The 27,733-nt window shown below is 38.5% G+C and overlaps 1 protein-coding gene across 1 annotated transcript; it reads left to right on the top strand.

Moving 5' to 3' along the window:
* The first annotated feature begins 22 nt into the window (after window positions 1-22).
* On the top strand, window positions 23-23,255 carry SLC10A2 (solute carrier family 10 (sodium/bile acid cotransporter), member 2). The gene is made up of 6 exons (XM_011977235.1): window positions 23-1,268; window positions 8,809-8,927; window positions 14,486-14,574; window positions 15,798-15,973; window positions 17,775-17,932; window positions 20,971-23,255. The coding sequence occupies exons 1-6, from the start codon at window positions 892-894 to the stop codon at window positions 21,096-21,098; spliced, it is 1,047 nt and encodes a 348-aa protein (XP_011832625.1). The 5' UTR covers window positions 23-891; the 3' UTR covers window positions 21,099-23,255.
* The last annotated feature ends 4,478 nt before the right edge of the window (window positions 23,256-27,733 follow it).

Below are 27,733 nucleotides of genomic sequence, written 5' to 3'. Positions count from 1 at the left end.
ATAATTGCATGTGTAAGTGGTTGAGGGTGGCTGTACAAGTCAGACTCCTTCCCACCAGAAAACATTCTCTCTTCCCAAATGTTACTCTCTCAGATTTGCACCAAGACCCTAGAAGTTTCTTAAACTTCCATATGCTTTATGGACACTATAGAGCAATTCCAGGAAACACTGATACAGTAGCAAAACTACTGGGAGAGGAAACTGGATGGAGATCTGGGTCCCAGTTCAGAGTCTGACACCTAATTTGCAACATAATTTGGCACAGGGCACTCAACTATTCCGGACCCTAAACCCTTCTATTGAAAGGAAAATGAGGGAACAATATGTGTTCCTATGGCTCAGTCCCTCCAAGATTCTGTACTATTCAGAGTTGATTTTAAGTGTCACTTAACTGAAATTATCCAACAAACCTTCATGTCATTAAACATTAACACGGCTCTTTTTATATGGCTTGGTTCCTATGGCTCAATCCCTATAAGATTCGGTACTATTCCGAGTTGATTTTAAGTGTCACTTAACTGAAATTATCCAACAAACCTTCGTGGCATTAAACATTAACGCAGCTCTTTTTATATGGCATGGTTCATTATCATGCCAATAAATGATTAATCGTAACTCTCTGTCTTGACCAATAATTTTGCCGGGCTTTTATGATTCACAACGTGCTCTGTGTTGTAATGCTACCTCTTGAAACTGACATCCTAGCATTTATTGTTTTTTATTACTTCCCTAATGTGGCTTTCAAAAGAGACACCAAGTGACATATTTTTAGAAGGAGTTTAAAAGTTTGATGGGTTAGAAGTAAACGTTGCTTATCTCAACTGGCAGCAGAGCCAGGGCCCAGGGACCAGCGCTTCTGTGGACTTGGCCTTTTGAGCAGCAGACCCAGCAATGAATGATCCGAACAGCTGTGTGGACAATGCAACAGTTTGCTCTGGTGCATCCTGTGTGGTACCTGACAGCAATTTCAATAACACCCTAAGTGTGGTCCTAAGTACGGTGCTGACCATCCTGTTGGCCTTGGTGATGTTCTCCATGGGATGCAACGTGGAAATCAAGAAATTTCTAGGGCACATAAAGCGGCCGTGGGGCATTTGTGTTGGCTTCCTCTGTCAGTTTGGAATCATGCCCCTCACAGGATTCGTCCTGTCTGTGGCCTTTGACATCCTCCCCATCCAGGCCGTGGTGGTGCTCATTATGGGATGCTGCCCTGGAGGAACTTCCTCCAATATCTTGGCCTATTGGGTCGATGGCGACATGGACCTGAGGTAAGATTATCTATCTACACCTCTAACTACTCAATCACCTTGGAGTAATCCTTCCAGAAGCCTATGGCATACTGAATGTCCAACTGATTTGCTACCCATCTAAAGTATGACGAAGGAATTAAACAGGACAGAATAAATGCATTCACATGCCTTCTAGCACAGCTGTTTAGCTATTTGAATTGGGAGATTTATATTTTGTGTTTGTGTTTTTAAATCTAACTCAGTTAACAGGGAGTTGCATAATTGCTGTTGATCTCTAGGAAAAGATTCAAAACTTTTTTTCAAAAGTAATCTTTTCCAAACCACAAGCTGCAGCTGAGGAGGTTTATCCTGTTGGTAGCAGGGAAAAAAAAAAAAAGCAAAATACAGTTTCTTTGTAATGATGAGGAGCTCTGGGTGCAATCAGAAAATAAAACTGTTTGTCAAACCTTAGAACCTCTAGTGAGACAGTGATCAACTCCAGCAAATATAGCCAGTTCTTTGGGCAAACATTTTCCTGGTATAAAACCTAAGGAAGAGTTTATATATTTGTTTCACCTCCACTGGCATTAAAAGTGGGGGGAAAGCCTACAGCAGCTTTTTTTAAAATTATGCTTACCTTACTATGAAATAAACAGAAAATGGTTTCTCCACTTCCCACAAAGTAATCTAAATTGCAATGTTTGCCCAATTCATCCTGGGCCAGTCTGAACTAGCACTGGAAAAAAAAAAAAAAAAACTAATAGAAATAAGATGAAGCATTAATGCGACGAGACTGAGAAATTTAATGCTGAAAGTTGAATAGACAAATGTCTTTTTTCTTAGCTCATAATTCCTCATTTCCCTTGAAAGGTATGCATTTCCTTCTGCAAACCATCCAGGTGCTAATGCAACGTGTGCTTATTAAATACTGTACAGTAGGCAATTAGCTCTCTTCATCCCCAGCTACTACAGGCAGAGGAGAGAAGCACAAAGTGTAGAAATGTAGCCACTGGATTGATAGAGTACCCAGTGAGCAATTAGGAACCTGCTGTCTCATTTCAACTGGTGCAGGTTTCTCCAGAAGCTTTGGAAAAGTCATACAAACCCTATACCTTCACATGGCTTAGTCTTTTACATAAGAAAGCACATGATATCCACTATGCAATTGCTTTTTTTTTTTTTTTTTTTTTTAAATTTAAGGAAAGCCCTATAAAACAACAAAGGATGGCAAGTGCTATTCAGATTTAGTTAATCTGTGACCCACAATATAGCAATAAGGTCTTTTTAGACTTCGATTTAGTTTGACCTGGACACTGATACACAGAAGTGAGAATTGTAAATGCCAGCAACTATTACACTGAGAAAAGTGAGCTACATGGAACAATGGGCCTTGACCTCCAATAAACAGCTTTCTCATAATATTTGTAACTTTTAATGCAGAGGAGTTTTGTACCTCAATGTAATGCCACACATGGAACCCTGTTATAAGACAGAAAAAAATGTGTGTGGTGCTGGACTATTAGGTTGTTGAAATGAATTCTCTTCTGTCAGCTAAAAACAGTAAGATATAACCTAAAAGCTCCAAGTTACATTTTTCTGTGGTTTTAAGGAAATCTTATTTCTCCTGAAACAGGAGATGATTATGTAATCTTGTCTACCTATCATAACAATTCCTATAAATTATTTTTTCAATAAGAACTAAAAGTAGAATATGAAGCCTTGGTAGAAACCTCCAGCTAAATCCGTGCAAATGAATTCTTCCAGCAAGTCAGAATAAGCCCTATAACGCAAAATGGAGCAACCTCACGTATCCAGAGCTCAACAAGACCCAATAAAAGACACGGCACACCCAAAATAAATTTCACTTAATCTCATAAACACTCCTCATGCAGGACCTACATAACTATTTTTATTCTAAATCTCTGTTGTGTTATTTTCCAGAAATGAGAAGTGGGGAAGGAAGCAGAGTGTTAGGAAGGGCAAAAGAGCAGATCAAAATACCTACAAAGCAAAGCAGACACTGACAACACACAGCCATCTCTCTATCGCTTATTCTCTATCACTTAATCTCTCTATCACATATTCTCTCTTCATTATCAATTATTCTCTCTGGTTTCTGTAGCACTTATTCTAGTCTCTGGTCTCTGTGTCACTTATTCTACAAACACAAGAAGTTGTCACTGTATTTTAGAATAACCGATAATCATGTTTGTCAGGATGGGTCTTAATCATTGAGAAGAGGTTAAATTATACTGCTATGTAAGATGATGATATTATGCATTGTGTGTTAGGAAAACAATATTCCAATAGTTCTTTAATACAAATTAATTAAAAGAGTAGAACCTGAGTTATTGAGTAATAGTTTTCCAAAACTTTTTATTCTTCTGGATTAAGAATTGGATAACTAAAGACTTCTGATAATTTATTTAGATACAATCCTATCTAACATTTATATTTCCAATTGTATATGCTTAGAATTTTACCTTCTCCATCTCCACTTGAACTCTAGCAATGGCAAGAAGACATGACTGTTTATATTAACAGGCAGCTCCACTAATTGAGCTAATGCCACACAATGCCAGCAAAACCATTCCACCTGATTTTAACTCTTTTGGTTATGGTTCTTGGGAGAAGAAACCAAAACATTTCCCTCTCACCCTATCATCTCTTATGAACCTGGAAAGCCACTGCATTTTGCAATCTCTGGTGACTTTGAAAAACAAAAAATAATAGACGATAATCCTTGATCATTGGAATTCAGCAAGTACTATTTCAGCTCCTTCTCTGACCACTCCCAGCCTGGAAAGTTGTTTGTGAATCTGATTGGTGCACATATATTTTCACCTAAGTTACAGCTGTGCCATGGACATCACATGCACAAAAACATCAGGGAGAAGAGAAGGTGACATTTCAGGTGAATCTGCTGGTGGCTAAAACCCATAGTTGAGGGGACACAGAAACCTCTTATGTCCTTTGTGTCTGCTCTCTACCCAGACACAGGCAAATATCCGGTGTCTTCATGCTTCTTAATGGCCTCAGCCACATCATGCAAGGACTTCTTATTTCCTTTCTTTGGCTTCCTCTTTGGGGAATCCATTCTTATGCATCCTTCTCCCAGTTGCCCCCGATTCCTTCCCTGCCACCTACTTTCTACATTCCTTTTTATTACTTTATAGACTTTCCAACCACATCCTTTGTTCTTTGGCCAAATGCTGTTAGATTTTTCAGCTTCCAGTGTAGCATTCACTGATATTTTAGATATTCAAGAAACCTGACCCTCTGGCTAATCACAAATTCACAGCAATAAATCCTTCCTATGTCAACCCCTAAATGTCTCCTGTCTACTCTGGGAGACCTAACCCAAAACCATTTGGCTTTTTCCTTTATTCTCCCTCAAAGTAACCAAAAATTGTCTCTCTCCAGTAGCATTTATTTTACTAGCTAATATTTATTAAACACTAGTACATGCCATGCACAGTGCTAAGTATTCAAAATACGTTGGTGTATTTCATCCTCCCAAGAATCCTCTAGAGTTAGTACTATTATTTTCTGCATTTGGCAGATAATAAAGTTAAGATTCATAACCTTGACCAAGGTCATTGAGTCAATGTATGCCTGAATCAGAATTGGAATCATTCAGATCTACCCACAACCCCTATGCAGGCTCATCAGCTTTCTCTACACTCTTTCCATCACTTTTCATTTCTCCAATTTCTAGCACTGCCTATATACACTACATTAGATCCTTCACACTTGGTATTTTACTTCTAATATGATTACAGTCTTTTACATTGCTTAACACTGATTTCACTGAATTCCTCAACATTCACTAAATTTATATTGATTCTTTCTTTTATTTCCATACACACGAAAGAAAATCTCCCTGGCAAGTCAAAATTAAGGCCAAGTGTTTATTCTTTTTTTCTTATACTTTACTCTTTTCTCTCATTCTAATATAAATTCAAGGTAGTATATGTATTTTTTATATCCATGCCTTTTATAGAACTTCAGATTTTTTTGTGTAAGACGATATTCTCTTTTGCTAATTTAGGCTCCTATATTATTTCTTAAAATTCGTTATCTGTGAATTGCTTTGAATCTCATTTTGAGTGATTTGATTTTGTTATTGTATTCATTCAAATAGCATCAACTTCCAGCCACCTATTCGTCTGTTCATCTGCAAGGTCTCTTCATCAAGGTTCCTCACAAGTCTAAACCTTTCCTTCTCCAAATCCTCTTTTGTCCTTCATCACAATCCTTAAGAAACTGCTCTCAACAAACTCAAAATTATGATACAACCTCATAGATTGTCATAGCAATATTCAGAATTAAAAGTTTGTCAAGGATCTTCGAAAGAAAAACAAAGACAGAAAAAGACTTCCTTCTTTAACATTTTCTCACATTTTAAAACAAAAATTCTCAGACTTCTCTTCACTGGGATCCAGTTAATAAACCCTCCTCACTTCCCCACCAGACTCCCACCACACTCTAGAAAAAAATATTGGATGCACAGAAACAAAAGTGATTTTATTATAGGGACAACTTTAAATCCATTCTAATATATTTTTTAAAATAAAAGATAAAAAAGAGAACACTGAGAGAAGGGAGGAAGGAAGAGAGAAAAAAAATCACCTTCAAACTCTAGTACTTTCATTATAAGTAGGACAAAGTACTGTTAATAACAAATTAACTTGTTTGTCTGGTGTACAATTCTGCCTTAGCATCTATTTTACACCTAAATTAAGTTAACCTATAACCAGAATAGATTGAACTGCTCAGAGTTTTAAATACATCCACAGCATTTGTTACTGTTATAATATTTTGGCTCTACTAAAACAAGTATTTTTATCCAAATTATTTAAACCTATTTTAAATGAGGTCGTTCTGGTTAAAAATAAATATATTATTAGAGAAGTTAAGCTCTCTGATGAACTTTGTCCCACCCTGTGTTTTGCCAAACGTGTAAATTTATCTACAAGCTTTGAAACCAAATTTCTCATTGTTAGCTCCTTTCTTAGTATAGTGTGTTGTTGTTGTTGTCGTTGTTGTTGTTGTTGTTTTGGGGGGCAGGTAATATAAATATTTAGCATTTTCTTTCAAGTACACACATAATACCCTTAAGAAATTACTACTCTTGACGACCTCAATGACGACCTGTTGGGAGAAGGGCCTTTCAGAGAAATTTCTCATTTCTCTAAGTTTCCTGATTCTATTTGGTGGAACACAAAATACCACAAACATGGTAACATAAATGATCACAGCAGAGAGATGCAGGGTGCAGAGGCTCCTGCCTGTAATCCCAGCACTTTGGAAGGCCTAGGCAAGCAGATCACCTGAGTCCAGGAGTTTGAGACCAGGCTGAACAACACAGTGAAACCCCATGTCTACAAAAAATGTAAAAATTAGCATGGCGTGGTGGCTCGTGCCTGTAATCCCAGCTACTCGGGAGGCTGAGGTGCAAAGATCACTTGAGCCCAGGCTTCAGTGAGCCAAGATAGTGACCCTGTACTCCAGCCTGGGTGACAGAGATAGACCCTATTTAAAAAAAAAAAAATGGTAGTAGCAACCAGCTCTTAATAGAGTGCTTTGCGTTGTTCTAAGTGCTGGACACCGTTGGCTCATCCTATCCTTACAGCCATTTTAAATAAGGAAACTGGTAAAGAGAAGTCAACTAGATTACTCAAATTAACACACTAAGTGGCACAGCACCGCCTGCTTTCAGCCCAGACACTGTGTGGCTTTAGAGCTCAGCCTTTAAAGGCAGAGAATGTATGCTGTGTACAGATCACCTCGAAGAGGACCAGGAAGACTCACTCCCCAGAAATCTTTCTTTGACCCACTGTCTTAGTACTAGAGATAGCATGATTTGGCATTAATTTCTCCATGTAGACAGCCTGCTCAGCCAGACCCTCTTACTGAAATAAAACGCTCTGAGCAGGGATGATACCAGACACTAGTTCTTCTGAACACACATTTGCTAAATTGTCAGTGACTTACTCAGTGCTAAGAATTCAGGTCTACCCTGCCTGCTTGCATGCTTTCTTTTGATTTTTAAGTCAGTTTCCTCTTCTTTTATCAAGCTAGGGTCACTTGGGCAGTAATTTTTCTGCTTTATGGCAGTATACCGAGGCCTCCTCCCTTGGACATGCATTCTATTCCAGGGGCCCAGGAAGGCCGGTTCCATCTCAGCATGGTCAGACACATGCAGCCCTGATGGTGTCAGCTGCTTTAAATGTGCAGCCCTGATGGTGTCGGCTGCTTTAAATGTGTTTGCTTTTCTTTGAATGTTTGAAGGATGGCACACCCAGCAAACTTTATACATTGTTTAATGATGATTTTTAACCCATTGTTTAATACTGTTTCTGACCCTTAAGAATAAAAGGGGAGGGAAGGATGGCACAAGGCAAAGTGGAAAGACACCAAATATGGCCCATTGTGCTCAAGGCCAGGCCCTGAATACACTCCAGCACATGTGTATTTCTGTTCATCACACCAGATGATGCTATAGGTTGAGACAGATACTTGCAGGACTTCCCTATCATGAATTGAAAATAAAAATTGTCTCCCATTCTGGAGGTTGTTTGTCTACTCTGTTGGTAGTTTCCTTTGCTGTGCAGAAGCTCTTTAGTTTAATTATATTCCAACAAAACAACAAACAAACCCATTAAAATGTGGGCAAAGGACAGGAATGGATGCTTTTCAAAAGAAGTCACACATGCAGCCAAAAATCATATGAAAAAAAGTTCATCATCACTGATCATTAGAGAAATTCAAATCAAAACCACAATGAGATGCCATATCACACAAGTCAGAATGGCTATTAATAAAAAGGCAAAAATTAACAGATGCTGGCAAGGTTACAGAGAAAAAGGAACACTTATCTTCTGTTGGTGGGAGCGTAAATTAGTTCATCAATTGTGGAAAGCACTGTGGCAATTCCTCAAAGACCTAAAAACAGAAATACCACTCAACCCATCAATCCCATTACTGGGTATATACCCAAAAGAATACAAATCGTTCTGTTATAAAGACACATGCACACATATGTCCATTGCAGCACTATTTACACTAGCATACGCATAGAATCAACCTAAATGCCCATCAGTGGTAGACTGGATAAAGAAAATGTGGTACATACACACCATGGAATACCATGCAGCCATAAAAATGGACGAGATCATGTCTTTTGCAGGAACATGGATGGAGCTGGAGGCCATTGTCCTTAGCAAAGTAACACAAGGACAGAAAACCAAATACAGCATGTTCTGACTTACAAGTGGGAGCTAAATGATGAGAACACGTGGACACACAGAGGGGCACAACACACACTGGGGCCTATTGGAGGCTAAAGGATGGGAGGAGGGAGAGGATCAGAAAACATAACTAATGGGTACTAGGCTTAATACCTAGGCGATGAAATAATCTGTGTGACAAACCCCGTGGCACAAGTTTACCTATATAACAAATGTGCACATGTACCCCTCAACTTAAAATAAAAGTGAAATTAAAAAATAAAACTAAAACAGCGTCTTCCCTAGAACACACAGGTGGATGTGTCAATCTGCCCGTTGCCTTTCAGCGTCAGCATGACCACATGCTCCACACTGCTTGCCCTCGGAATGATGCCGCTGTGCCTCCTTATCTATACCAAAATGTGGGTCGACTCTGGGAGCATCGTAATTCCCTATGATAACATAGGTAAGTCGTCCCTCTGCAAGACCGTTGACTGTTACCCTCAAACTCTCCGCTTACCCCCTGCTAGGCTCTCAGACCAGGCTCACACCTGACTGTTATTGCCCTAGCAGGAGTTTCTGCCCCATTTCATTATAAAGTCACCCCTGCGTTTGAAGAGTGTTGGCAGAATGTAAATTCCAAACCTTGACCTTATGGGATCACCTGTCTTTTCTTCAATTTGAATCACCAGGGAGAGGAGCCCCCTCCCCAGCCCTGTCAGTCTGGACTGAGGAGGCTTAAGTTTTGGGGACGTGGGAGTCTCCACCTATTCCTTAACCCAGAGTGTCACTAGTTCATGGTCATAGGATTTTGCATCCAGACACTTGAATTGAAGAAATTTTTTTTTTCCTTTGAGATTGAGTCTCGCTCTGCCACCCAGGCTGGAGTGCAGTGGCATGATCTCGGCTCACTGCAACCTCCACCCCCTGGGTTCAAGCAATTCTCCTGCCTCAGCCTCCCTAGTAGCTGGGATTACAAGCATGCACCACCACGCCTGGCTAATTTTTGTATTTTTAGTGGGGATGGGGTTTCGCCATGTTGGTCAGGCTGGTCTCGAACTCCTGACCTCAAGTGATCCGCCCACCTCAGCCTCCCAAAATGGGATTACAGACATGAGCCACCGCACCTAGCCTGAAGAAATTTTTTAAAATCACATAATGGTTTCAAAGTAGAGCACTGAGTAAGCAGTCCAGAGAGTCACAATAGAAAACCACTAGATGAAACACACTGTTTCTAACACTCAACTGTGAGCCACACCGTGATGCAAAAGTTGATTTAATGGCAAAGTCTGTATTTCATGCTCCAGGAGTCAGATTTACTAGTAATGACTCTGTCTCATTTCACCCCCATCCCAAAAAACTTATTTTCTGTTTCTGGGGAAACAAATTATAGTGGGAGATTAAGTTATTGTTGTAACTTAGGGACGAGGGTCAAGAGAAGAACAAGAGAGTTCGTGGTATACCAGGAATAGGCATTTCCCATAGAACTATCACGAATAAAAGACAAGATGTAGGCAAAATAGTACAACAATCACCAGGTATACTACACGCTAAATACCTGGATTTTTTTCCCCCCACTGACCTTGGAAACAAATCCCAATGAGCTGCCTTAAAAAGGTGTGGGTTTCCCATTGAAGAAAGCATCCAAGCAAAGGCTAAATGGTGAGCCACCTGGATGCTTATAAAAGGGACTCCTATTGGGATGAGAAGCTGGGTTGAAATGCCTTCCATTTCCAAGAAAGACTGCTTCCATGATTTAGTGTGATTGAGGAAACATACAACTGAATTAGAACAAACTTTGTGAATACTAATTGGGGATGATCTGTATTACAATGTTTGTAGCCTCTTCTCTCTCTCCTACTCTTACCATTACCATTAGACCATAAAAAAGAATTGTCCTCCTTGATATGCCCTATTCAGTGTGGTTTTTTTTGATATACAAGATTCTTCTGACCCCTGGAGAGAAACTTCATATCATATATAACCTCCTGACAACAGACTTTAGGGTGACCCTCCACGACCACCTGCCTTTGCCTTCACACTGCTTGACTCTCTAGCTGCTCTCTCAGTGGATGCCTTCCACAGAGCTAAAAACCATAGTTAATGTGAGTGGTAACTATTATATCCCTCTCAAAGAACCTGCCTGCTGAGTGAGGAATTTCGATTCCACATTACTCACTATAATAATTTAATAATTTAAGCCATAAAATATTCTCTTTTTGATATACATTCCCTTCTGGAAAATGGCTCATGGAAATACTGAATAATTCTAACTACAGTGTGAAAGACTTATACCATATTCTGTAATGTGAATAAATTTTGAAATAAGGAGAAAATGAAAAATCAATCAGCACCTCAATGGAGCAAACAGTCATCATAAAAGAGGTCAAGAGTGAAAAGAAAAGAAAAGAAAAATAGGAAGAGAGAAAAGAAAAGGGAAAAAGAAAGAAGTTTCAAAAACAAAGATATTGTTATATGTAAAATGTTTATTCAGAAACAGAATGCTTGTTCCTCAGTACTGCAAGGAAAAATCAGCATTCAGACCAGAAGTTTTCACAGCAAGGCAATTTTACTTTCTGCAGAAAGAGTGCTCCTCGCAGATGAAACAATGGCAAGAGCACACCTGAACAATGGAGGGAAGTAATTTGTATCCCTTATGCAGCTTGTCCCGACTACTGTGTCTCTCTCCATTGACTGGAACCAGACCTCACAATCTAAGCTAAAACTCGACTGGCTAATAATTTAAAACTTTTCTAAATAGGTATAGGCAATAGAGAACAAAGGAAAAGAGGAAGTCACTTGTGAAAGGACTTAGAAAAGTAATAATATTTCCAAATAAGGAAGGGTCATACACTGTGAGCTACAACATGCCTGTGAGCATGTTCAGCACAAATAACTTGGTTAAAATACAAGGACACAGAATGTACTTATTCCTTTATATCTAACAGCTACATAGAATAGGGCTTAACAAAGAGTTATTAGCACAAAGCAAGGAGGCTTAAAGGAAGTTAGTCTTTAAAAGAAATTATTTCTAATGTTTATTATTATTATTATTATTATTTTCCTTTAACAAGAAGGGAAACTTTGAAGAGGAAACTTTTTACTTCCCACAGATATTAACCCTGTGCCCAGGCTTCCAAGCTCATCTTTTTGCGTTGGTTTTTCTAGTTATTTAACATAGAAAATAAATGAACTGACTGCTTCACAAGATGTTATCACTGCTTTCTAAATTGTGGCTCAGGGTAATTATTTGCCCAGGGTCACTAGGAAGCTGGAATAGCCCACAGTCTATTCTCTACATAGCTCTATGGGCAGACATATTTGGCACAACTTCATGCTCCAGTGATCCAGTAAACACCTGAGAGCCCCCTCAGATGCTGACATCTGGATGGGGAGGAGGCAGACCATGCAGCTGGTACCACTAAAATAAAACTACTGCTGCAAATTGTTGTACTCACTCCTCTTTACTCCACATTTGTGTCTTGTGCCAAGAAGTTTATAGCCATTTCATCATTTGATTATCACAACAGCACTGTGAGGCAGACATAACTCTGCCCATTTTACAAATAAGGAAACCAAAGCTTAGAGGGGTTCAATGTCTTACACAGTTCCCACAGTTTGGGAATACAGAAATGTTCAGCTCCAAATCTATCTGACTCCCAGTCCCACTACATGAATCCATTCACCACCACTCTCTTTCATTCTCATTCTTCTTTCTACCTTTCCTTCCTCTAATATCTACTGTGTAAACTTGGTTAAAGACCAAGTTACGGATTCAATGTGTAACCATGAGTGGATGCTTTTTCATCTACATAGACAGGCACTTTACAGGGGGAGCATCAGCATATGAGGCATACATAAAACAAACAGAGCCTGGGGAAATAAAAGAACAAGATTACCGGCCCACTGGAGACCAAAGTTAAAACATCTACCTCTACAAGCAGGAGCCACACACTGTGGGTGTAAAGAAAAACAGAGTCCCTTTCCCAGTCAACCCCAGGTCCCTGAAAAACTTCACCTGGCCTCATCTGGTCAGGAAAAGAAAAGCAATTCTGCCATGGATTTTGGCAGGTGGTGCTGCTTGTGTGTTATCCCATTGGCTTAGGCTGCCTCAAAGAGATGAAGACACTTAGCAGGAGGGGCCAAACAGAATCAGCACATTAAAATATAGGACGAAAACCTAACCACACGAACATTCTAAGCACAGGACTTGCACCTAGATTTAAGCTACCACATCACAAACAAGTCATATATCCAGATGGTTTTAAGACCTACAAACTTCAAAAATTTAGGCAATGGTCTAAAGACCCAGGACAGGGTGTTTCCTCCTTGTATTCACCTGTCCTCTTATTGCTATAAAGAATTACCTGCGACTGGGTAATTTATAAAGAAAAGAAGTTTAGTTGGCTCACAGTTCCACAGACTGTACAGGAAGCACGGCAGGGGAGGCCTCAGGAAACTTACAATCGTGGCAGAAGGTGAAGGGGAAGCAGGCACCTTCTATATGGCTGGAGCAGGAGAAAGAGAGTAAAGAGGGATGTGTGCACACTTATAGACAACTAGATCACATGAGAACTCACTATCACAAGAACAATAAGGGGGAAGTTTGCCCCCACAATTCAATCACCTCCCACCAGGCCCCTCCTCCAACAGACCCCTCCTCTAGTTGTAATCCTCCAACTGGGGATTATAATTCAACATGAGATATGGGTGGGGACAGAGAGCCAAACCATATCACTCCCAAAACAGCAGGATGCAAGGATACCCAAGAGGGGGTTTTCTGGGTCATCTCAGCAGTGCATGTGTCAACGCCTCTCTTTCACATTCTTTTTTCCATTATTCCCTCCTTACTCTCCCGCATTTATCTTTTTTCCTACTCTGAGTACCCTTAGTCATTATTTAATTCTGCCAACTAATTTCTGTGTAAAAGTCATCACTGACCCTTATATTGCCAGGAGGGCTAGAAGACTACAAGGAAATTATGTTTTCATCATTATTGCATTCACTTTAAATTAATATCTATTGCCTTGGATTCTAGAATCTGTTTTCCAGTCCTAGCTCACTATACCTAGTTCAATCAATACTATGCAACATCCACTCTCAGAATGTCACTGTTCAATATCACTTTCTTATACTGCTTTAAAAGGATGTTTGAAAAAGAAACAACCTATGAAAAGTTAGAAGTTGTTGGTGCTAAATTATATGAAATCAGCTATTGGACAAATGAGTGTTAAATAACATGGAGAAACAAACCATATGATGCAAGAACAGCAGTAAATTTAACGTAGTGAAATTGAAGTATGACTCTTTTATCTGGCCGGATGAGCATGTTACTGCAAAGAACTATAATTACATGAGAGGTCGTCAAATATATTATCTCATGGAAAATTTAAAGCACGCTTTCTCAACTTATATTCTCACCTCTCTGCTGTAAATTTGAATAACTAAAGCTAGTTTTAACCAGAAGTCATGAGATGTCAGAACACCTGGTGATCTTGAGCTAATTTTGGACATTTTCTTTCATTTTACAATATTTTAAATTTATTTTTTATTTCTACTACCATGAACTAGCAAACACATGTAAAATATCATCTTTGTATGCCATACACACACATACACACATACACACACACACACAAACCTTGGTGAGCTATTCTTCCTAGAACTATAAAGATCCAAAGACTAAAGAAGTCAAGACTCTGACAAACTGAAACTAACATATACTGGCAATATAAGAAACTCTAAAAAATTAATGCAGAATTTAGTGAAAGAATTTATAGCATTGACATTATCAATTATCTACCAATAATATTAAATTATTTACTGGAGTGGGTGAAGAAGTAGAGTAAGTGAGTGTGTGTGTGCGTGTGTGTGTGTGTGTGTGTAATTCTGTATACTGTTTTGTGTATTCAAGAAGGAAGACTGAAATACTACTTAAGCCTTCTTCAGGCTGTTTGTTCTTCTGTGTTTCTCTTTCCTGTGTCACCTGTTCTGCTGATGACATTGCCCTTCTGTCATCTTTAGGTACGTCTCTGGTTGCTCTTGTTGTTCCTGTTTCCATTGGAATGTTTGTTAATCACAAATGGCCCCAAAAAGCAAAGATCATACTTAAAGTAAGTATCCCAGTTCACACCGTTAAATGTTCCACCATGACAATCAAAATGATAGGGTTTTCCATCCATGAAATGCTTTTATTTTCATTATATGATTACTGTTGAGTGGAGGCCTGAAGTCATCAGCCATGCAGTCTTCTCTTTAAGAATGCCCTTCTTTATATGTGTGTAGAGGAGAGAGCTGGGATCTCACTGTGTTGCTAATGCTATTCTTGAACTCCTGTGCTCAAGTGATCCTCCCAAAGTGCTGGGATTACAGGTATGAGACACTGCACCCAGCCTAGCATGCCCTTCTTTATTGCGGTCACAGGAAAAATTTCTACCCATTCTTTAAGACACTCAACTGAACTATCACCTCCTGATTTTACTCTATTCTGTCCTCACCACATATTACTGTTATCTCTGTTATGTGAATTTGTGTTATACAATATATCTAAATGGCTTTCTTAGAAAATAGAACTTATCTTTCTTATGTCTGTATCCATATGGCCATTTCATTGCTGGCAATCAGTAAATGCTATTTATATAGTAACTATTCACTCCCCTTCACTAACTATATTCTAGCTAGATGATCTGGATGTGGTTGTAGATAATATAGATAGACTCTGCTGCTCAGGGGGCAAAGTAAGTCCATTGTATTCCTTACTTTTCTTGACAAAAAATACGTTTATAATCTCCAAATTTTGTTTTAAATGTGAAAAGGAGAAAAAAAATAGCAACAGTGCTTTTCATTTGCTTATACCTTTTTTAAAGTTGTATAGAGTTCTATACCCATTTTCTCATTATCATAACAATCACAAAAGGAAGCTGGGGCGACATTTTATCCCCAATTACAAATGAAGAAACTACAGTTCAGAAAGTTCGTGATTTACTGAAGGAAACAGAATAGGAGTAGTTGAATCCGGAGGCCAAGTCTTCCAGGTTCTCATTGAAATGGGCTGTTTTTTTGTTCTGACAAGGATGATTTGCAAGCCGGAAAATATTCAGGCTAATTGCAAATGGATGCTACTTGTCCTGTTGTGTAATTAAAGCTTAAAGCATGGGACAAGCACCAGGATTTCCAGTGGCCTGATTGCAGCCTCCCGGCTAGAAGCACATAGAAAGACAATTTTACCATCACTTTCCCCAAGGGCAAGGAGACTGCTGAGGTTTCGTCTCTGACAAGCATACTTGGATTTGCTTTGACTCATGAATGCTGGGTTCACTTGTTCCCTTTTTTTCAGATTGGGTCCATTGCAGGCGCCATCCTTATTGTGCTCATAGCTGTGGTTGGAGGAATATTGTACCAAAGCGCCTGGATCATCGCTCCCAAATTGTGGATTATAGGGACAATATTTCCTGTGGCAGGTTACTCCCTGGGGTTTCTTCTAGCTAGAATCGCTGGTCTACCCTGGCACAGGTATGGCACTTTAGTAAACCACATTGGGAATTTTAATCTGTAATATCTGTTGTATTCCTTTGCTAGAGTTGCCATAAGACAGAACCACAAACTGAGTGACTTAAACAACAGACTGTTATTGTCTCGCAGTTTCAGAGACTAGAAGTGAAAATGAAGGTGTCACTGGATTGATTCTTTCTGAGGGTTATGATGGAGGGATCCCTTATTGGCCTCCCTCGTGGCTTGCAGACAGCCGTCTTCTTCCTGTGTCTTCCCTCAGTGCACGTCTCTGTGGCCAGACTCCCCTTTTGATAAGGACATCAGTCCCTGGATAAGGGCCCCCTATAATGAACTCATCTTAACTAATTATATCTGCAATGACCCTGTTTCCACATAAGGTCACATCCTGAGGTGCGGAGTGTTAGGACTTCAACACATGACTTTGGCGGAGAGGGAGACATAATCAACCCAAAACAGCTGCAAACACTGAAGACAGGATCAAAATCCTTAGCCTTTCATCAATCACATTCATCCTATTTCTGAATATGTCATTCTAAATAGGCCCATTCATTCCAAAGTCATGTAAGTCCCCAGAAAGAAAATACTGACTGCCTCTTTTTTGGTCAAAGTATTCTGGACCATTCCACTTTCCGTGCAGATGGGGCTCTTCCACTGCTAAGCATTCTTATTCTCTGAGTGGAGTGACATTAATGAAAGCAGTTGGGCTGCCCTGGAATAGACAAGCGTTCCTCCAGCTGGCAGCAGGGTGAGCTCATCCTCCAAAGGCGCCAAATATTAGAAAGGGTTTTGCACTTCTGGATTTGACACTGGGCAAAAACAATTCTTTTTGACTAATCCATCGAATCCACAGGCAGAGAGAACACAGGTGTAGGGACAGATGCACGTATGAAGTTGGGAAAGAGAGGAGTGGCAACGGGCAGCGAGAAGGGCACAGTGTTTGAGTCAGGCAGACCTGGGCTTCCCTTCCAATCCTACCACACACCACCCGGGGGACCTCAGGCCCAGCACTCTCTCTTTCTCTGAGTTTTATCATCTGTAGAGTGGGGACAATAATTTCTACCTTATAGACTTTTTGTCAAGATTTAAACATTTTTTTTTTGAGACAGGGTCTCACTCTGTCACTCAGGATGGAGTCCAGTGACGCAATCATAGCTCCCTGAAACCTCAGCTCAAGTGATTCTCCTGCCTCAGCCTCCAGAGAAGCTGGGACTACAGGCACACACCACCTTGCCTGGCTAATTTTTTTTGTTTTGTCTTGTTTTTTAGAAACAGGGTCTCATTATGCGGCCCAGGGTGATCTTGAACTCCTGGACACTTGGGCTCAAGAAATCCTCCCACTTCAGCCTCCCAAAGTGCTGGGATTACTGGTGTGAGCCACCTGCTTAGCCCAGCCTAAACAAAACAAATTAAACAATAAAACAGCGACAACAAATACCGTATCTTGAGCATTTTCTGAGCTGCTGCCCTGTGCTCTAGACTGCTACCAAAATCATAATTGAAAAGGGTGAAAACCCTCTTGGCCACTTACCGAACACTGTGGTAAATGAGCCAACTCTTCCTATGTACATATTAAATATATTTACGTATATTATATACAATAGGTGATATGATGTATAATATACCTTAATAAGTATTACATTTATTCCATAGAAAGTCATATATTGAATAAGCCTATCTTAAATATATGCATTAAAAGCAGAGACAAGATGCACATTTATGTACTTATTATTATATCCGCTTGTAATGTTTCACAATAACAAAACAACAGCTAAAACATATGCTCTCTTAACATCTTCTTTAGGTGCCGAACGGTTGCTTTTGAAACGGGGATGCAGAACACGCAGCTATGTTCCACCATCGTTCAGCTCTCCTTCACTCCTGAGGAGCTCAATATCGTATTCACCTTTCCGCTCATCTACAGCATTTTCCAGCTCGCCTTTGCCGCAATATTCTTAGGATGTAAGGAATCATGCCAATCCCATTTCATGATGATCTTTGAAAAATCCTGGAGTTGCTAAAACAACATTTTTTTAAAACTCCCCATTCCTGGTGGTGAATTGTACAAATATATGAGAGGAAAAAGCCACCGTCATGTTATCATGACTTTCCAATTGCTGATGAAAAGATGGTAGTTTTACCAAAAGATTCTAGCAAAGATTATTTTTAAGTGAAAAGTAATGGAGGTCAATTCTCTCCATTGACTTTCTTTTCCTGAGTAATTAGGAAGGCAGAGGAACCTGTCCGGACCATTTTATTGTGCGCCTTCCGGCATTCGCCCAGGAACTCAGGATTTGGGATCTTTTTCAAAACATTGTCTTGATATGCTTTATAAATATAGGATATTTATCAGAAAACTGGTACACAAAGAAAATTTAACAGGCTAACTTACAAGGCAGATCTGTGTGTGTGCATATGTGTATACACACACACACACACACACACACATATATATTTTAAATACCCATATAATTGAAGTGATTGAAGCAAAAATATTCTTCATGCAAAGTACTAGGTGTAGTTTAAGTAATTCCTACTTCTCCTGTCCTGTGACATGAAGCTCTCAGCGTCTCCCGTCAGGCCCCACCACCCACTGGCCTTCACCTAGTTGAAAATTCTTTCTACATTTTCCTTTCCAAGGGCTGATAATATCTAACCTCTATTTTTACATTCTATTTTTTTTTTTATTAAAAAGCTAGTTTTTAAAGCCTCATGACATTTTAATGGGGAATATAAAGTGAAGGCACACAACAAAACTAATGTAAATGTTAAGTCACTAAATGTCCAGAGATACAGTTTGGTTTTGTTTGGTTTTGCTTTACTTTACCTTTTTTTTTTTTTTTTTTTTTGTGAGATGGAGTCTTGTTCCGTCACCCAGGCTGGAGTGCAGTGGACTGCATCATTTCATAATGATCTTCTTTGAAGATCTTGGCTCACTGCAACCTCTGCCTAGCAGGTTCACGCCATTCTCCCACCTCAGCCTCCCAAGTAGCTAGGACTACAGGCGCCCGCCACCACGCCCGGCTAATTTTGTGTTTGTATTTTTAGTAGAGACGGGGATCCGAGGCGGGCGGATCGGGAGGTCAGGAGATCAAGATTATCCTGGCTAACATGGTGAAACCCCGTCTCTACTAAAAATATGGTTTTGCTTTACTTTTCTACTTAACTTCATCAGCTCTTCAACCTGCCCTCGGATGTGGATCTCCTCTGCACTACTGTCTTGAATGTCATTCTCAAATCAAAGGCTTCCTTTCTAGAATAGAATACTCTGGATCCACTGAAAATATTCCACAGATTTATCGCTACTCCAGGAAGCAGGAGTCCAGGCCTAATTACCTTGTTTTCTGTATAATAACCTTGTTTGTACAGAGCTCTGCTAATTTGGCACACAGTGGGATTTTTCCAAATAATTACTTAATGGTGTCAGTAGATAAGCCAGAGAAAGTGGACTGGTTGATAGAACAATTAAGTAAATGCACTAGTTGAAAACTAACTCCAAAGAGATTGATTAATAAAAAATCAAGTTGAAGGAATGAGGAAAAGGGAGCACTCAACTCGGTCTTGAAATTTCCCACAGTTATATCAGTAAGTATAAAAATAAGGGCGGAATCTTTGTTAAGTGTATACAATGCCTGGAAACATATTTTGGTGATAAGACTAGGAATCTAAATATTTTTTGGATAAAGGAGAGGAAAAAAAGAAAAGGGAAAAAAGGAAGGATGGGGGAGGGAAGGAGGGAGGAAGGCAGGAAGAGAAGGGGGAAAAGAAAAAGGGATAAATAAGAAGTATAGTTTGGTTAAATGAAATCATTGGCATAAGTTTAAGCTGAAGGACTCTCAGCTCAAAACAGTTTATAATAAGTGGCAGATCTTCAAATTGACCACAAGCTCAATTAAATTCAATAGTGTGGTTCAGTGGCTTCGAAAATAATATATTACTAGAAGTTCAGGGACCAATCTAAAGGAGATATTGATCTTGGGTTAATAAGATCTTTGAAGCAAGTCATTGTCTCTCTTGGCTGTGTATCATAATGAAAGTTAACATTTATTGAGCATTTACTATTCTTCACAGACCATGCTAGGCATTTAATTTTATCTCATTTAATGTTCACAATTGCCCTATGAGGTAGATAATATTATTATGGCCATTTTATATGTGAGGCATTAGAATTTGAGGGGCCCTATAAGTAGTATTTTCTGTCCTCCTCTTGCCTTTGTGACCAATTGAGAAGTAGAAGAAAAATCAGATATTCAGATAACAAAATAGCCCTTTTACTATGGATAAAACTTAATTGAAAAACATGACTTGAATCTGCAACCAAATGGGCTTGTTGAAACCACCCTTTCCTCCACTGCCTCACACATGTGCAGACATGTACTCACACATACATAGACACCACAGGTCTTGCCTCGCAGGGCAGAGCCTACCCTGATGAGCTGACCTTAAAAATAAGCCGAGAAATGCTTGCTACCAGAGACCAGCAGCTAAACAGAAAAGAGGAAGGCTGATCGCCCATCAGCCGAGTCTCTTGTCTCCGGGAATGAAGATTGAATGAAGGCAGGGAGGGAACTGGAATGTTGTTCTAGTTCAAGTCCTTCTACAGCAGACCATCGAACCAAGGTCCCGGAGGTTGCACTGCACCATGTGTATATGTATTAAGAACGAGCACATTAACTGGGATATGGTAGTACACAATAAATCCTCGTTATTGTTCTCATCATTGTCGAGTACCACGTGCAGGGCTGAATGCCCGAAGAAGGCTTGTGGCTGCCCTGAGCAAATGTCTCATAAAGATTTATGCTAGGTCTTCCTGAAGTGCAGTCATCCCTCTCGCCATGAGTAACCATGGAACTAAGAATGGTGATTTCTTTCTCTAAGCAGCCTCCAGTCTACAGAAAATGTGATCTGCCATGTGAATCATAGGTTAGAATCTCTAGGCAAAGTAATTTTGCAGTGTATTATTATAAAATTTACTTAACCACCTGTGTATTGTTTTCTAGTTTATGTGGCATACAAGAAATGTCATGGAAAAAACAAGGCAGAAATTCCAGAGAGCAAAGAAAATGAAATGGAGCCGGAGTCATCGTTTTATAAGATAAATGGAGGATTTAAACCCGATGAAAAGTAGACATCAAGTGGACAAAAGAGACGAGTTCTAAATTACATTCTTAAACCATAACTATATTTAATTATTTGTTTTGGTAGGACAGTTGGCAGAAAAGAGTTAAAGTGGAAATCTGAATTTCATTTGAATTCATGTATTGGTTTCAGTACCAAGTGACTGGTGGCCCAATTCTTTAATGGGACAAATATTGTTTCATATATATATACATATGTTTTATATATGTATGTATACTCATATAGATACATTGTCATTGAAATATTCCCCCATAATATTCTCAAGCTAAACCAGACATAGGGAACACCGAGAATGAGAACTTCGTCACACCAAAACTGAATTCTTACGTAGAACCTCCTAGCCCAGAGATGAGGACCTGACTTTCTGTATGTTAAAGTAGATGTAATGAATTATTATTATTATTATAGTGGTCAAGATTTTCTTCAGTGTTTATGATTATAAAAATTGACACGAACATCTTTCACTGATATTTTAATCATTATTTTGAAAGCTTTGCAACCCATTTATTTATATAACTATGTTATATAACTATGTAATATAACACGGGCAAATATCTGACTTCTGTACTTTTAAAAAATTGCCTTCTCCAGGGACAGTCCAAAAGCAGAACTGAGAGGAAATTATTACGAAGTAGAATTCAATAACCATATTGGATGCAGGCTCTTAACTCAGCAGGAATATTGCACATCTGTTGCTCTACCTCAGGGGTCCAGTGATACCCACTAGATCTTTCAAGGAAAAACACAATTCTTTCAAGTGGTTTGTATTTGGCAAAGAGCTCTTCAAACCTGGAAGAGGGACTTCCTCAAGGTTTTCCTGTGTGCAGCGGGTCCACATAGCTAATATGACAACTATTCCGTTCACAGTGACCACCCACAGTAAGCAACATGGTCAGGGAGGTAGCAGGAGGTGCAAAGACAGAAGTATTGGGAGAAACAGCATGACTCTACTGGAGGAATGAATTCAATGGGTGATAGTATAAAATACATAGAAAACACAAGTAACAGAAACCCGGTTGAAATGCTTAATTAGAGCCAATTAGATGTGCAGGAGTAAGTAGCATAAGAAGAATCAAGTCTGGGAGTGATCAGGAAATGAGTATTAAACAGTATTTGAAACAGAGAACATGTCCCAGGGCCCTAAAGTCAGAAGGGCCCCACCAGCCAGGCAAGTTGTTTGGATGCTGTAAGTAGGTGTAGCCAAGGGAAGCCACGAGCATCTGACATATGGCAGCAGGGTTTTCTGGTTGCCGGGGGAAAATAACTTGTTAAGTGCTGAGCTTTCAATTATAAGATCGAATTTAATTTCCTTTCCCTGTTTCTGCAGCAATCAGAGTACACAATCTTCTCCACTCGGTCCTTAGTGGTTTTGTTCCATTTTGCATTGGATATTTTCACTGCCTCATAGAGTCCATTTCAAGTGTTTTGGCTGAAAGGGCTTTTTGCATTTGCATGTTCTGAGTTCAGATCCTGCTGGCGCACCCATGCATTATGGAAACAGGAACTCAACTTAGCTCTTCCAGTAGAGGAATGAGGGATGGATTCTGCTTTTAAAATCCATAGCATTTATCTTTTTATACTAGGTTTCCATTTACAGTTGAATAAGTGCTTCATATTTTTCCATCATTAGACAAATACAAAATGGACTAAATAATTTTAAGAAAGAGTGGAGGAGAGGGGGTACAGATTTCCTTCTTAGTGAGTGTCAAAGAATATGCTCCCAATGGTGGAAAGGAAGATTTTCAGTCTAGTGGCTAAGTACCTCCTACACATTTCTCATCCCATCAAAAGATAGACAGGTGCACTAAAGGGACCCTGAGAACTCGTATCGTAATTTCAACATACCCAAAATCAAGGGCCCGGATGCCAGCAACTGCAGCAAGCAGGTTTCTCCTCCCTGTTGATCCAGATAGGTGAACGAGACAGAACTTGGCTTTCTTACATGATGCGGTATCTTGTGACTTGTGTCTTTTTCCCTACCGTGCTAGTGGGAAGAAAAATAGTTGAGCTTTCTAAAACGACAGCTCTCTATTTTTAAACGAATTTGAAAAGTCGATTAAATTATGTATTTTATTGCCTCTGTGAGTATCATATTAAATGAATATTTTATTTTAAAGGCTTAAATAAATGAAAATGATTTTTGTAATGTTTGGTCTAGTTGAATCTTTGTGACTTGTGTCAAGATTTTCTCACTGCTCAGTTCTAGAGATACAAATAAGGTGGAGTTTCTCAGATATTAAATTGTTCTTTGAAAAGTGCCTGAAAGAAACTCTTAATTAAACACTCTCGTAATTCGGTCTCCCACTGATACTGACTGGGATTTTCCTCCAGAAATCATACGGGGGAACATTAATTAAAGACTCTTAAAAATAGTTTGACAGTGATAGCTGATTTAAAATAATAATGAAAGTATTTTATGAACTTATATATGAAGTCACCATCTTCTACAAAATGGTGATGTATATACGTATATATATGTGTGTGTGTATATGTACATACACAATGATAGCCTATTTAAAACAATAAAAGTATTTCATGAACTTATAAATAAAGCTTTCACCTCCTACAAAATGGTGGTAGATAATATATGTATATATTATATATATGTCATATATATAATATACACGTACACAAAGAATTATGGAGCACTTGCATTAAAATCTCTCATAAATGAGACTTGAAGAAATTCAGGTTATCAACCTCATTTGACTCCTCCTCAAAGACGTCATTCTCTTTTCCTTCTTGGAAACTCTCACTCTCTTCCAGCAGGAAACAATTTATCTCCTTGGAATATTTGGTATCCCATTGCCTCTCAATCCTTCACCTTTTCAAAAACCACATAAGTTTAGAACAACAGTCTTCAAATTGCAAACTTCAAACTGCGGTATGGTTACCTCTGGGAGTTCATGCAATTGTTCAAAGGGTATGCAGGCATAGATAGGGAGTAAGTTTCCATTTCTTCAACTTCCAGATGTATGCCTTCCTGAAACTGCCCTGCCTGAAATGCCCATTGTTTGAGTTGTCCTGGGTTCTCCATTTCCACCTCCTCTTTCACGTCCAGGTGTTATTCTCAGGCCTAATCTTACTATGGTACATTAGTCAAGAGTAGGAATATTTTTTTAACACCAAGCAAACAATTCAAAATATTGATACCTGAGAAAAGCTTATTTTTCCCAATTGTATAGATATGTACTCAATGACTTAGAAAGGAAATATTTGGGCCTGTGTTGGAATATTTGTATAGGAATGTATTTCATGATTTAGAAATGAAGTATTTGAGCTTGTGTTCAAACATTTTGAATATATAAAGTGGTCTCGGAGTGAAGACAATTTTCCATTAACATGCCAGTACTTCCATCCCAATATTTAACCACAAAAGCCATCACCTTTGAGAGTAATACTGTGAGAGCAAACAAAGTAGCATTGGTTAGAGACACTGAAAGAGGACACAGGGTATTTTTTCCTCCAAGAGATACCAAACTATGACAAATGTTTGAGCCTTATCTATCTATGTTAAGTTGGAATTCAGATGTGAAATGGTCAACACAGAGGCCCATGTTGATGTATTGTTAAGACTGAAAAGAGAAGTCAAACAATTTTTTCTGACAAAAAGTCTGATGTAATTGACTGGTTTCTCTGCTAATTAAGAAATATAAAAGACATTTCTTGTAAATTACATGAGCTCAATCTATAGCTCTAAGGTTTAAAAAACATATTTAAAACATACGAAAGCACATTATAAAATAATTGACCTAAAATACATAAAGAACTCTTGAAACTCAATAATAAGAAGTCAAGGAACCGAACTGAAAAATGAGCAGAAGAATTTGAATAGACACTTCAGCAAAAAATTGTACTAAAAGCAAACAAGCACATGGCAATGGGAGGTACATTCATGAGAAGATACTCAACATGACTTAATATTAGATAAATCCAAATTAAAGCCACAATAAGGTACCACTGCATGCTCAATAAAATAACTAAAAAGAAAAAAGTGCTGATAATAATAAGTGTTCACAAGAATGTAGATTGCTAAGTGGTACAACCACTTTCAAAAACATGTTGCAGCTTCTTATAAACATACACTGACCATGAAATCCAGCAGTCTCCCTCCTAGGTATTTACTCAAGGTAACCAGAAATAAAATGGTGACAAAAAGCCAATCAGGCATCAAGCATCTGGGGAGGCAATTACAGCAAAAAGACATGACACACTGTTTGGGAGTGACAGAAATGTTCTATATCATAACTTTGGTGGTAGATCCACAACTTTGTACACTTGTCAAAATTCACAGAACTGTACATTTAAAATTAGTGAATCTTATTCTATGTAAACGTTATTATAATAAAGCTGATCAAATATTTTATTGCCCAAGATGTAGCAGGAAATGTATCTAATACTTTTATCTTCCCAACCCTTTTCTGAGAATAGAGTTAAATTTGCAGACTCCAAGTGGAAGAAGAAGAGTCTAGAGCTCTTTGATACATCTAGGAAAGCCTTTGGTGGCACACTTTCCAGAAATTGAGACAGCAAATGACTTCAGTTCAAGAAACATTTTGAAAGATGGGTAATTTCAATTACTTATTTTCAAGAAAACTGAAAGAGGATTCCATCAAGTTGTTAATCCTTACATTTTAAAAAGGTTTTGATGATAGACCACTATGTGATATTGTTCTTGCGTGTAACTTGGAAATCTGAGGGACAATATATACCAAAAATCCTCGCATTATCATCTTCCTCTTTATGTGAACAAGGTTTATAAGCACTGAAATCCATAAAAAAAGAGGCACAAAATGGTGGTTGAACTCTGTCTCAGTCTAACAATAACAGGATAGTGTGCATTGCATTCCAGGCTTTCGTCTAAGTTATTTATATATGTGAACTCATTTAGTCCTCACAAAAACTCTACAGGATAGGTAATATTTCTCCCACTTTTATAATTGAGGGAACTTAGGCACAGAATTGTTAAATAAATTTCCCAATGTCTCTCAGCTTTCAACGGGCGAAACTTGAACTCCAGAAGTTTAGCTGTATATTCTGTACTGTTGACCACAGCACTAAACTACATAATATTTATCCAAAAATACACAAAGTGTCAAAATTTTCATAAATATATTACATTAGAATAAAATTCTATAATGGAAAATGGATTAACATAAATTCAAGTCAAAAGAAAAACAATGTAAAATTCTCAAAAATGAAGGCAGAGCTTCTCATTTTTAAAAAAACAGGTAATAAATATCATATCTATGAGCTGCGTAGGTTTCAATGGATATATTTAAAAGTGATGTATCACTTTAGTTTTAAATTTCCATTTTTATCAAATTGTATTTTCAGCTTTTGTCAGAAATTGAACTTGTAATTATTTAACCTTATAATAACAAATGTTAAACATCAGCTAAGAATGTACAAAGTATACATCAGATTTAAAAATTATTTTGGAGTTATGTAACCAAGTTTCTTTTATTTTCTAAATTCCAGTGGTTTGACCTTCTATTAATTTGCTAAGTAGTACATGTAAAACCGGTTCAGTGTTATAAAGCTGGTAGGGAAAAATTAATTCTAAGAAATGATCATTGCCTTTGCTGGGAATAAGTACATACCAACAAACACACCAATAAGTAATAAGAGAGACAGTATCATCATTTAAAATTAAAAATAGTAGTTTAGGATGTTTAAATACAAAGATTACTTGCATGTCAAACCAGCAGGGCTTTCGGCTGCTTGACTGATTTATACAGTATAAGTGAATTCTTAAGTCATTGTGGTTACTGTTCTCAAATCAGAAGAATTTTAAAAGAACAGCTTTGAAAAATAACAAATACAATTCTGTCCTTTGGCTACTAGGACATAATGACTCTTTCATGCCTCGTGGCAGAAGAAACATAAGGCTAAGCCTTCTAAGCTGTATCGCTAATGTCAATCCTTTAAAGGAGTCAGTGAAGATAATACAGATATTCATTAAGAACAAAATGAGACAGGGAAGGAAAAGGGTTATGAAATCATGTTAAGTGAAGAAAGCAAACTGGTAGTTAATTATATTTATATTGCAATCCATGCAAATGATAGGAAATAAAAAGGAGGAGAAACAGTAATGGTTTTTTTTTTTTTTTTAAGGAAATGAGACCTTGAGGTTGCTTTTTAAATATTTTTCTTTACTATCCTATGAAATCTGCGACAATAAAATCAAGAGAAAGAAATATTAAAAGTGGCTTCAAGGGTTAACATGGCTCCCCTGGGGTCAATGTATGGGTCTGTTGAGTATGGAAGGAGTGGAGAGAAATGAATGTCTCCATTGGTCTTGCAGTTTCTGCCATCTGTACCTTCTTCCTTCCCACTGGCCCTAGGAATCTCTGCCCCTCACCAGTAAGGCACAGGCTTTTCAGGTGTGGCAGACATTATTGTCTGGTTAACCCAGCACTCATTTCCAACCCCCTCTCCGATTCCCACCTCAACTAAAAACACACATGTCAACCTTCATTTGCAGCTAGGTAGCCATGTAACACATTTTTAGACAATTACATAGAAGCAGAAATCTCTTCAGGAAGATTCTAGCAAAGCCTTTGGTAATTTTTTGTTGATGTTGCTATCGAGGTAATAGAGGCACCTGCCATTGACCCTTCT

The sequence above is a fragment of the Mandrillus leucophaeus genome, unplaced genomic scaffold (genome assembly GCF_000951045.1).
Source record: "Mandrillus leucophaeus isolate KB7577 unplaced genomic scaffold, Mleu.le_1.0 Scaffold175, whole genome shotgun sequence".
NCBI classification, from domain to species: Eukaryota; Metazoa; Chordata; class Mammalia; order Primates; family Cercopithecidae; genus Mandrillus; species Mandrillus leucophaeus.
Note: the sequence above shows the minus strand (reverse complement) of the source record. Positions and strands in the feature narration are given on the sequence as shown.